Source organism: Anabrus simplex, chromosome 8, assembly GCF_040414725.1.
Source record: "Anabrus simplex isolate iqAnaSimp1 chromosome 8, ASM4041472v1, whole genome shotgun sequence".
Classification (NCBI taxonomy): Eukaryota; Metazoa; Arthropoda; class Insecta; order Orthoptera; family Tettigoniidae; genus Anabrus; species Anabrus simplex.
The window spans coordinates 132,900,034-132,912,985 of record NC_090272.1 but is presented as its reverse complement, the minus strand read 5'-3'; the positions used below and the strand labels follow the sequence as shown (position 1 = coordinate 132,912,985).

The window sequence follows — 12,952 nt, the reverse complement described above, 5'->3', positions numbered from 1 at the left end:
TGAAAAATAGGGGAAAGGGGGTTGAACACCTTTCACGAGGAGACTTGTATCTCAAAACTAAAGATGTTACAGGCATGAAAATTGAAATTTGGAATCTCCTTTGAAAATAAAGAAACACATATTTTTGTGTTTTTGGATAATCCGATGAATAGGGGGTGAATAGTAGTGACAAACGAGATGAATTTTTAAAAAGACTATATCTGCAAATTATCTCAGACATGTAACATATTACAGATTTGAAAACTGGTATTTGGAATTTCCTGTAAAAGTCAAGAAACATAATTTTTTTTTTTTTTGTGGAAAATCCACTTAAGGGGAACTGAAAAAGGGGGTGAATTTTTAAAATTAGCTTATCTACAGTATATCTCAAAAACTTAACATGTTGCAGATGTGAAAATTGGTATTTGGAATCTCCTTTAAAAATAAGGAAACACGTATTCTTTGGTTTTCCAAAAAGACCCTTAATGGGGAGGGAACTGAAAGATTGAAAAATTAGTTGAGTTATTTGTATCAGAATGTATATATATATATTCATACAAAAAAGTCTAAAGATGTTAAAAACGTGAAAACTGGTATATGGAATCTGCTTTAAAAATAAGGAAACAGGCAAACACGCATTTGCCGGTGGGGGTGGGGGGTGAGGGAATTCAACTTGGTAGAGGGGGGATGAAAACGGAGATGAATTCCTTTTACGAGGATGCACATATCTCAAAAACTGAAGATGTTACAGACATGAAAATTTGCATTTGGAATTTTCTTTCAAACTAAAAAAGCACGAAATCTTTTGTCTTTGGAAAATCCACTTAAGAGGGGTGAATGAATTGCAAAATTACTTGAATTATTTGTGTGAAGATACTTATATCTCAAAAAATTAAAAATGTTGTCCGGCTCCATGGCTAAATGGTTAGCGTGCTGGCCTTTGGTAACAGGGGTCCCGGCTTCGATTTCCGACAGATTCGGGAATTTTAACCATCATTGGTTAATTTCCCTGGCATGGGGCTGGGTGTATGTGTTGTCTTCATCATCATTTCATCCTCATCACGACGCCCAGGTCACCTACGGGCGTTAAATCAAAAGACCTGCACCTGGCGAGCCAAACCCGTCCTGGGATCTCCCGGCACTAAAAGCCATACGTCATTTCATTTCAACTAAAAATGTTAAAGATAAGAACACTGGTATATGGAATCTCATTTAAAAATAAAGAAACACGCACTTTTGGGGAGGGGAATCAACGGGTAGGAAAGGGGGTGAAAAAGGAGTTGAATTACTTTCCTGAGTATAATTATATCTCAAAAACTGGAGCTGTTACAGACGTGGAAGTTGGTATTTTGAATTTCCTTTCAAAATAAAGAAACAAGTACTTTTGTTTTCTGAAAGTCCACTTAAGGCGGGAGAGGGGTGGAAAGAAGTGAGGAAGAAGAAGTTGAATACCAGTAATTCTTATGAGCATACATTTATCTCAAAAACTGAAGGTGTTACCGACGTACAGGTATGAAAACTGGTATTTGAATATCCTTTAAAAATAATGAAACACGTATTTTTTTTTTTTTTTTTTTTTGCTTTAGGAAAATCCAATTGAGGGACTGAAAAGAATTGGAAAAGCGGGTGAATTTTTAAAATGAGTACCGGTATATCTACATTATATGTCGTCTGGCTCGATCTTTAAATGGTTAGCGTGCTGGCCTTTGGTCACAGGGGTCCCGGGTTCGAATCCCGGTAGGGTCGGGAATTGGTTAATTTCCCTGGCACGGGGGCTGGGTGTATGTGTCATCATCATTTCATCCTCATCACGATGCGCAGGTCATCTGCGGGTGCCAAATCAAAAGACCCGCACCTGGTGAGCCGAACCTGTCCTGGAATCTCCCGGCACTAAAAGCCATACGCCATTTCATTTTACATTATATGTCAAAAACTCAACGTGCTAGAGACAAGAAACTTGGTATTTGGAAAGTCTTTTAAAAATACAGGAATATGTACCTTTTTGTGTTTGAAGAGGGCACTTAACAGGAGGTGAAAAGTAGTGAAAAATAGTTGAATTATTTTTTATGAGGATACTCATATCTTAAAATCTCAAAATGTTACAGGCGTGAAAATTCATATTTGGCATCTCATTTAAAAGTAAGGAAACATGTACTTTTGTTTTCGGAAAATACACTTAGATGGGGGTAGGGGAAGGACTGATCAAGGGGTTGAATTCTTTATATGGGGATACTTATGTATATCTCAAAAATTGAATATGTTACAGATGTGGGAATGGGTATTTGGAATCTCCTTTAAAAATATAGAAACATGTATTTATTTTTCGACTTGAGAAGACTGTTTCTCGCATATATACTTCTATATCGCATGGTCGTCTTAGCCCAAAAGGGTGAAACCACAAATAGGGTTTACAACGAATTTCTGGGGTAAATGAAACTCTTCTGGGTGAGTTTTTATACTTCAGGAATTTTCAGATAGTCTCTTAGTACAATGCAGTGGAACGATTACTCTGATCAAATTATGAAATCCACACGAGCGAAGCCGCGGGTAATTGCTAGTCAGCCATAAAATCTTAAAACAGTTAGAAAACTAATTGGTCGTACATATAACAAAAGTAGATAGGATAATACTTGAAAATTGTTGTGATCCAATACCAGTATTCAATATCCACTAAAATACCGGTAAGTCTCTGTCTTGAGGATATAACACCACACTTGAAAATTCTTATGATCTGTTGGTATACTTCAATAAATATAAATCACTGTCTTGAAGAAATATAAATAATTTGTGGAACACTTGTATAAAATTGAAAACAATTGGTGAAAAATTAAGATAGAATAGATTGATGTTAAGTTAGATCTTAGTTGATTATGTTATGAAACAAACTACTACCAAGATTAAAATAAATTGAAGTACTAATTTTATATTGCTTTGATTAGGGGGGTTACCTCATTTGTCTACAAAAATTATATTGTCATCAATATGGAACATAAAAATTATAAACTTTGGGTAAATTTTATGAGAAGAAGAGATAGAATGATAGCACACATCACACCCAGAACTTGTTCAGTTGGTTTTTGAGGGGAGTGTATGTGGTAAGAACAGTAGGGTAGACCAAGGTATGAATATGACAAGCAGATTAGAGCGGTTGTAGGATGCAGTAGTTATGTAAAAATGAAAAGGGTAGCACAGGTTAGGGTGGCATGGATAGATGCATCAGATCAGTCTTTGGACTGATGACTCAAACAATATTCATTCCTAGGGTCAGTGTCCTCAATGAGTATTTGTGTTGATCAGACTTCATCTTTGGGCTATAGTCTGAAAAGTTCCTATAGTTTTGAGACAATATGATAACATCAAAATTGAACATGACTAGCTGTACTGTTGCAGCATGAATCATACTCGATTGGACAGCTGAACTAAGAGATCGTTATTAGGTAGCAGAGGAGTTATGATTATGCTGAAGATCGTGATAGTCATTCTTTTATGAGTGTTTGTATTAATATTCTTTGCTGTGGACTTATTTTAGAATTATATAGTGGGTCCTAAGTCATGTGACACGTTTTGTTTCCTTCCCCCCTTAAGATAAGATGAATCATCAGATTACGAGGCATGTTTTTAAGTAAGTACCATTTTGAAATAAATGAAAAACAAACACAGATTTTTTAACAATTTCATTTTTATATGAAAGCCTGTACATTACTCTACTTTTCAACATAATTCCCACCAATATTGAGGCACTTGTCATATTGTACAACAAGCTTTTGCATACCATCCTCATAGAAGTTGGCCACCTGATTTGTCAGCCACTGCAACACGGCCATCTTGACACCATCATTGTCTTTGTGGCGTTTGCCAGCCATATGTTTGTTCAAATGCAGGAACAAGTGGTAATCACTGGGTGCAAGATCGGAACTGTATGCAGGGTGATCGAGTTGTTCCCAGCGAAATGATGTGATGAGGTCTTGGGTTCGATGAGCCACATGTGGGTGTGAATTGTCATGAAGCAAAATGACGCTCTTACTGAGTATGCCTCGCCTTTTGTTCTGAATTGAGCGGTGCAGTTTGTTTAAGGTCTCGCAATACATTGCTGAATTGATTGTCTCACCACGGTGCAAAAAAAGTCCACCAGTAACACCCCCTTTCTGTCCCAAAACACGGTACACATGATTTTCTGGATTGACATTGTTTGCTTAAACTTCACTTTCTTTGGTGAAGTTGAATGTCGCCGTTCCATTCAGGTGTAACATAGGCCACCCAGGTTTCATCCCCCGTTACAATTTGACTCAAGAAATCACCACCTTCCTCGGGGTAACGCTCCAGGAAAGTTAAGGCACTGCCCAAATGTTTGCTTTTGTGTTCCTCCATCAACATTTTCGGTACCCAGCGTGAACACACCTTTCGGTAATTTAATCGTTCACTCACAATTTCATAAAGAACACTTCAAGAAACTTGAGGAAACACGTCAGATAACGACGTAAAGCATCTGTTTTCTCTCACTGCTCGGTCAACTGCCTCCACCAAATCTTCACTAATGACTGAAGGTCGCCCACTCCGTTCTTCATCATGCACATCTTCTCGGCTATCTTTAAATGCTCGAACGCATTTCCTAACCATTTCATCACTCATAATGTTTGTTCCGTAAACTGCACAGATCTCACAGTGCATATCGATAGCTCTCAAACCTTTTGCACTCAGAAAATGAACAACAGACCGGACTTCACAGTCGGCAGGACTCTCAATCGGCGAGGCCATTTCAAATGCTTGCCAACAAACGTACACATGGGCGACTATTGCCGTAATGGCGTCTCAGCCTTGCCAATAGATGCAGGTACACCGCGCGCGTGCACGGAATGCCGACCGCAGCGCTGCATCGGCGGAATATCAAAACGGTATTGCTCAGTCCTCAGCCCTAAGGCTGGTTGGATCCTCAACAGCTCTGCCATCAGCTGTCATAGATGGCCTAGGCATCACTGAAGAGGCGTACTAGGGAAATGAGGAGTGAGGTAGTTTCCCGTTGCTTTCCTCACCAAGCCAGAAGTTGCTATTACATATCAGTCTGCCAAGCCTACTAAAATCCATGCACCAACCAGCCATATGAGCAACATTTTCACGCCATTCATAGCAGGGACTGGCTGCAGAAGGAATGGCATTACTAGCATCGCTCATACCTTAGTCACTTTCATATTGTCAAAGCCAAGGATAAGACAGCGACAGATCAATGAAAGTAACAAAATTGCTCTAGCCTATACCAGAAGACATAGTGCAGTGTAAACACTAGGTCCTGCCAGCAAAGGCATATCAAAATGGTACTTACTTAAAAAACATGCCTTGTAATTAATCAGATAGATAAATAAAAAAATATAATGAAATTTACTGTTTTATGTGAAATACTGGATTATTTATGTTCTTTAATAGACTGCAGATAAACATTGTTGCATGACATAAAATTCTGTTTTAACATGTGCAATTTGATCTGTAGTGACTTCAAAATTTCACTGCTAATTGTATTTTTCAGGTGTACCATGTACATCTTAACTTCTGTATAGTTCTCACAATACTGGCCTGCTTTTGAAGATCAGACCAGACTCTGTGTGGAATCTGTCATTGACAACGCAAACATGCTGTTGTTCAAGAGCCATTTGTTATTGGTCATCAGTCGAGCTGACCCCAGACAACCGTATATCTGGTTATTGCCTGTGTGTGTGACACTGCTTAATGTTCGAGTTGCCTGTCATTAACGAGGAAACTCGGAGAACAAGCTAGCCACAAAACGACAGTAAATATTACTTTGCCATCCTAAGTCAATTCTGCTGTCCAAATAGCAGTTTTCATCTACTTCCTTTAAAATGTAATTCCCTAATCTGATGTTTCCTGCATTGCCTGACTTCATCCAACTGCATTCTGTAACTTTCGCTTTTGATTTATTTAATTTAATCATGTATTCCTCCAAGCCTCTAGTCTGTCTGTACCATTCAGCAGTTTCCCCGATGTCCTGTACAGGCTCATATAAAATATGTCATCAGTATATGTTGCCTCATTCCTTCCTGGATGTCTAAGTCTTTCATGCCAGCCCCGTGGTGTAGGGGTTGCGTGCCTGCCTCTTACCTGGAGGTTCCGGGTTCGATTCCCGGCCAGGTCAGGGATTTTTACCTGGACCTGAGGGCTGGTTCGAGGTCCACTCAGCCTACGTGATTAGAATTAAGGAGCTATCTGATGGTGAGATACCAGCCCCAGTCTAGAAAGCCAAGAATAACAACCAAGAGGATTCGTCGTGCTGACCACACAACACCTCGTAGTCTGCAAGCCTGCGAGCTGAGCAGCGGTCGCTTGGTAGGCCAAGGCCCTTCAAGGACTCTAGTGCCATGGGATTTGGTTTTGATTATTATCACAGCAGTTAAGTTCTTTTGGTAGATTGGGGATAACCCTTCTTTCTCTAGACTTGATTCCAGTCACCTTCACAATTTCAAAATAGCTTGTACCAGTCAACATTATTATGTGCCCTTTTCAGATCTACAGTAATGCTATGTGGCCTTGTTCTTATTTATTCATCTAAGATCAAAGTGTCAGTGTTAATTTGTATATTACTACTTTACTTCAGCAGCCAAATGGATCTTCTCCTAATTCAGCTTAAACTCCTCCTCCTCGTAGGTGTTGAGGACAGTCAACTCATTTCCTTTTGTGCATCTGGAAGATGCTTTCGATGCATGGCAAGCATTCTCAAAGAAATACTAAAGATTCACATTCATCAGCAGGCTGTATTTGTGTCATAGGTATGGAATATATTGTGGTTCCTCAATGAGTAAGCGTATCAATACCGTCATCAAGTAAAGTGTTCAGTTGGATTATGATTGTTATAAACAAGTGCTCACAGATAGGTGCATATGGTATCTATTATTATTGTGTGGTGATTAGCGTCTTGTCTTTCTGAACACATGCCCTAGATATGCAATTTTTCAGCATTTGATACTGGTCAGCAGTTCTCTTTTGCATTTTACCGCTTTAATGCCTGTTTATTAGTGGCATGTTCAACCCACGAGACTCTGAGCATGTTTCTATGAAGCTTTTGTGCTAGAGCTTTCTGTTGTTTGATAGTGCCCTATTTTATTGTCCACTCATTGACCCCACAGAGTATTTACGCTGATCAAACTTGATCTTTGGGCTGTAGTCTAAAATGTTCCTATATAGTTTTGAGACAGTTTGATAACATCAAAATACAACATGACTAGCTTTGTTGACGTTGCAAAATGAATCATACTTGATTGCACAGCTGAACTAAGAGATCATTGTTAGGTAGCAGAGGAGTTATGATTATGCTGAAGATCCTGAGAGTCATTCTTTTATGAGAGTTTGTATTAATATTCTTTGCTGTAGGCTATTTTAGAATTTCCATTGCCAAAGCTTTAAAATTTAGGTTATCGTCACACAATATCTATTACTGTAATTGGTGTATGACGAAATAAACAGGGTGAATCACCTACTAAAACTTACACCCCAAACATTTCTGATAGAAGGTGCTATTGATGTGTTGTATTCTCAGAAATGAAGTGTAATCAGAAATTATCAATACACAGATTTTAATATTTATTAGAATATATATATTTATTTTAACGCCGGCCCCGTGGTGTAGGGGTAGTTGCCTGCCTCTTACCCGGAGGCCCCAGGTTCGATTGCCGGCCAGGTCAGGAATTTTTACCTGGACCTGAGGGCTGGTTCGAGGTCCACTCAGCCTACGTGATTAGAATTGAGAAGCTATCTGACGGTGAGATAGCGGCCCTGGTCTAGAAAGCCAAGAATAATGGCCGAGAGGATTCGTCGTGCTGACCACACGACACCTCGTAATCTGCAGGCCTTCAGGCTGAGCAGTGGTTGCTTGGTAGGCCAAGGTCCTTCATGGGCTGTAGTGCCATGGGGTTGGTTGGTTGATGTTTATTTTAATAAGTTGCATTTTTCCAAATGGAACAATGCTTATTGACATTAACAAAATAAAACTAGAGTAAATTAAAATGTCAATGGCATGTTCTTTTGTTTTTTTCTCCTCGTCTTTTCAAGAAGATCTCTGGTGACACATTTTGTGTTTACCCAACAAAATTCATTAAATCTCAGCCATAGATGCCCAAGAGAGTTTTGGTTTACTCGGTCTGCCATTTAGTAGGCCTTGAGTAAAACAGAATGTCGAAATTGACGAGCAGTCAGCCAGATGGCATCAAATTGAAATGTCTGCACACGGTAGCTGAGGCCATACGATTATTATTATTATTATTATTATTATTATTATTATTATTATTATTATTATTATTATTATTATTATTATTATTATTAAATTATACATATTTTTTATTAAATTAATAATGTATTCTTGATTTTTATTTCAGTTACCAATTGAAAGTGAATGTGAGTTCCAAGAGGCACTGAAGGTGAGTTATGAAATGGCCCTTTTTTGTCTGAACATGCATAGTTTTCTGAAGACAACTTCAGTAATAAATTTCAGCTATAACAATAAATCAAAATATATGCACCTCAAAAATAGTTTAGAATATTGTCTTCCTACTCCTACCCCTTTCCTATACCACTGTCGCCATAAGACCCTTGTGTGTCAGTGCAACGTAAGGCAAGTTCTTAAAAATAGGTCATGTTTTGGTAGTTTATTTGGCCATGATTTGTACATATGTAATTCTGTTGTAAGTGGTATAGAGAGCACTGTATACAAACAAGTAATGCAATTGCTTGTTTACAATACATTAGATATCACTGCGTATGGTCTGTGTTGAGCCTGGGGTGAACTATGCTACTTCAGGTGAAGACTGGTGATAGTGCAGTATGAGCTTCAGTTAGTGTTTACATTTTATGTACAATGCGATTTTCCAATTTTGGCTGAGCCAGAATTGTGGCATTGATGTTGGGTGGACATACACCAACAACAATGTCAGGCATCGTAGGGGTTACCCAGAGTGTGGTGTCAAAAATGTGGAAAAGGTCCGTGAAACCAATGATGTGATTCACAGACTGGGGGAAGGTCGACCGAGGGTGACAATGCCATGTCAAGATCGGTTTATCCACTTAACAGGGCAGAGACTCAGCAGCTTCAACTGCTCAACATTTACAAGATGAGGGCAACCAGGGTGTATATATCTGCACAAGTTATATGCATTCGGCCAAATAGTGCCCAAATAAGGTCATTTTGACAAATTTGACATGTTAGAGAATAGTCATCGCGTTGAGAGGAGATGGGCCATCCAAACTCTTTATTGGGGTTTGGATGAATGATGTAATGTCATATTTGCAAATGAAACGTGGATATCACTTAGGCCAGATACACGACGACAAAGGATGTGGAGATGTAAAGGATGTAGTGGAAAGTACCGGTATGTTCAAGAGGCGCCTGCATTTGGAGGTGGTTGTGTAATGTTTTTGGACTGGGATTATGCATGGCCGTCGTACACCTTTGATATCAATTTGAGGGACGTTAACTGCCCAGCGGTATACCAATGAAATTCTTAGACCACTTTTACAACCCTTTAGGGATGGATATGGTGCTGAATTCATTTTCGTCAACAGCAATGATGATGATGATGATGATGATGATGATGATGATGATGATGATGATGATGATGATGATGATGATGCTTGTTGTTTAAAGGGCCTAACATCTACGTCATCGGCCCACTCGTCAACAGCAATGCTCGCCTCCATCAAGGTGCTTCAGTGAGGAACTTAATTAGAGAGGGGGGTCAACCATATGTACTGGCCAGCTAATTTATTGGATATGAACTGTATTGAACATGCATGGGACAGGTTGAAAAGTGTTTTTGGTCATCCATAACCTCCACAGGTACTCTCAGACCTCATTAGAGTTGACCAGGTGGAAAGGGACATTCTTCCTCAAGATGACTTTAGTGTACTCATCACAAGGATGCTATAGCATGTCAGGGACCTGAACAATGCCAGAGGAGACCATACGTGGTACTAAGGCAGAGAGAGTTGAGAAGGGATAACCACTTTTAGAAAAAGGAAAAAAAACACAAATTGTGCATGTGATACAATAAGCAACATTCTGTAACTTTATTATTGCATTGCAACCTTGATATTTTAAACTTATTTTTTACATTGTAGCGTATAGTAGATGAATATAATAGTAAAATACATGTTAATTCTGTTTCTCTGAAGATGGTCTTCATGCAAAAGAAGTGGATCTATTACAAAATCTCGTTTATCCACTTTATAAACATGTTCTAATAGCTACAACATAAACAGCACATTTATCAGGTCTTTATGCAAAACTAGACACACATGCAGGTGAGCGGGAATTATACTGACTCACCAAAACAAGGCATCGCGAAACACAAGACATCCAGCGCTCCTGTGGCATCAACGATGAAATAGGTAACTTATTGGTTGATTGGAGGAAGGCAGGAGAACGCTGGTGGAGCTATTTCGAGAAGTTCTCAACTAAAGAATTTCCCCATCCACCAATCGCAGTCACTGTTGTTGTGGAAGGACCTGTCAGAGATATTGATATCATAGAACTTGAGGCTGCTTTGAAGGAAATGAAGCCGGGGAAAGCTACTTATCCTGACGATCTTCCAACAGAACTCTGGTACTGCCAAGAGTGGGTTGCAGCAGAATGGTTAGCACGACTCTTCAAGCAGATCCTTAAAAAGGGGTCAAACACCGAGCGATTGGCAACGGAGCATCACCGTACCCATCTTCAAAAAAGAAGGGGAGCCCAGCTGAATCTGCTGATTACCGGCCAGTCCAACTTTTGTGTCACACGATGAAAGTATTAGAACGGGTTTTTTATAAAAGGATATGTGAAATCGTTGTGCTTTCCAGAAACCAAGCTGAATTCTGAAAGATTGTGGCACAACCAATGCAATCTATGCTGCACAGCTCTTGGCTGAAAAGCATCGTGAGAAGAGCAAGCTGATCCGTCTAGCTTTCCTGGACCTTGAGAAGGCCTTTGATTGCGTACCGCATGACCTCATATGGCTGGCACTGCAAGAGCATGTCAACTGGATTCAGCTGCTTTATCCCTTTCAGACCGTGTACACACAATTGTGCGGGTTCGTATTTTATTTATCTCAGGCCGTATTTGACGTTTTCTCGGCGCTAGACCGGACTGCAGTGATTGTGTGGGACATGTGGCGCGTATTTCAATTGTTTTTAGTTAGCGTTTGACCGCCAGGGCGAAGGAAGAAAAGTTTAAAAAGCACAGTTGATCGGCGAGATGGCGGGAAGCAGTAGTGCCAAAAGTAAGTATTTATTTATTTATTGCGTTTATATTTATCTAGAAGCTTTACTGAATAGCGGAATATATTCAGTGAAGTGTGTACATTGGTTAGTGAACGTAAATTTTGAAGATATCATCATCGTACGTGATACCACGAGGTTTTGAATTTTGATACGCACAATTGTGCGGGCTAGGTCTTCTTACAGACGATGCATAATGGAGTGCTGTGTTGTCACACTTGAGTTCTTGTGATATTGCTTTAGTATAATGTAATTTTTCATAATAAATCCTGTATGTCGTGATATTGCTTACACGAGCAAACAGAACTAGGTAGTAGTAAGGCCGGAAGTACTCATTTACATGCCTCATTTATTTTATATTTCAGAGTTCGAATCACTGGAGGGCCGATGACCTTCGATGTTAGGCCCCTTTAAACAACAAGCATCATCATCATCATCGAATCACTGGAAAATTACGAAGGAAAAATTTTGGAATTGCTAGAAGGAAGTGACTCGAAGGTCTTTCAGATGATGATGATGATGATGATGATGATGATGATGATGATGATGATAATTCTGCTGATCTTCTTGAAAGACCAGAAGTTTTGTGCAATTCTGAAACTGACAGTGAAGGAGATGAACCTAATGCAGTACCATCGCCAAAATTACCAGTACCCTCTCCAAATTCTAGACCTTTACTCTGGAGACAGAAGCCTTTTTTTATCGAAATCTACACGGTCACCCTTTAATTACGTGGAAACAGTGGTAAGCACTAGTTTTATTTTTAATTGTATTTTGTAGATTAACAAAAAGTATTCAATGGCCTCAGATGGTTTTTTTTCATTTTTTTCAGGACCACACAGTCAAGAGGCCATTGGAATATTTCTCAGAATACTTCCCAGATGACTTTTTTGAAACTACTGCCTACTACACCAACAATTACTCATTGTCTAAGAATGGAAAATAATTGAAAACTAGTGCATCCGAAATTAAAAAATTCTTTGGAGTAAATATAGTTATGGGGAATATTCCGTATCTACGAATGAGAATGTATTGGCGTGTTGATGTACGATTGGACATTGTGGCATCTGCAATAGCTAGAGACAGGTTTTTCGATCTTAGACAGTGTTTACATTTTGTGGAGACTGTTGCAGTGAATTCTGAAGAAGTTTCAACTAACAGGCTGTGCAAGGTGCAACCAATTATTGACACTGTTCATAAGAAATGTCTTGCCATCCCACGTGAATGCAAGTCCTACTCGGTCGATGAACAAATGATCCCGTTTACTGGGCGGTGTAAGCTCAGACAGTATGTGAAGAATAAACCAAGGCCAGTAGGACTAAAGAATTTTGTTAGTACTACCTCTTTTGGATTAGTAGTAGACTTCGAAATTTACCAGGGCACAACCACACCATTACCAGAGAGACAATTGGGACTAGGGCCTTCAGTAGTTCTGCGATTAGTACAGACTCTCCCACCTGGTAGTTATGTACTGTATATTTTGATCGCTTCTTCACAACCGTGGGACTGATGGATAAGTTGATAGAACTTAATCTGGAGGGTACAGGCACCATCATGCTTAATAGGTTGAAAGGGGTACATTTCAGTCATGATTCAAAGCTTAGACAGGGTGACTATGAAGAATTTTGTAGAAGCGATGAGAAGTTGGTAGCAGTGAAATGGCGAGATAGCAAGTGTGTTACACTTTTGTCGTAGTGGAGCAGAATCAGTGACAAATGTGAAA

At 39.3% G+C, this 12,952-nt stretch overlaps 1 protein-coding gene across 4 annotated transcripts in view; it reads left to right on the top strand.

The window, feature by feature from the left end:
- LOC136878896 (next to BRCA1 gene 1 protein) overlaps positions 1–12,952 on the top strand; it is a 219,112-nt gene that overhangs the window by 16,646 nt on the left and 189,514 nt on the right. For all 4 annotated transcript variants that reach the window (XM_067152484.2, XM_067152487.2, XM_067152486.2 and 1 more), the window contains exon 3: positions 8,355–8,396. In XM_067152484.2, coding sequence (XP_067008585.2) covers positions 8,355–8,396 — 42 coding nt within the window. The remainder of the gene's footprint in view (positions 1–8,354; positions 8,397–12,952) is intronic.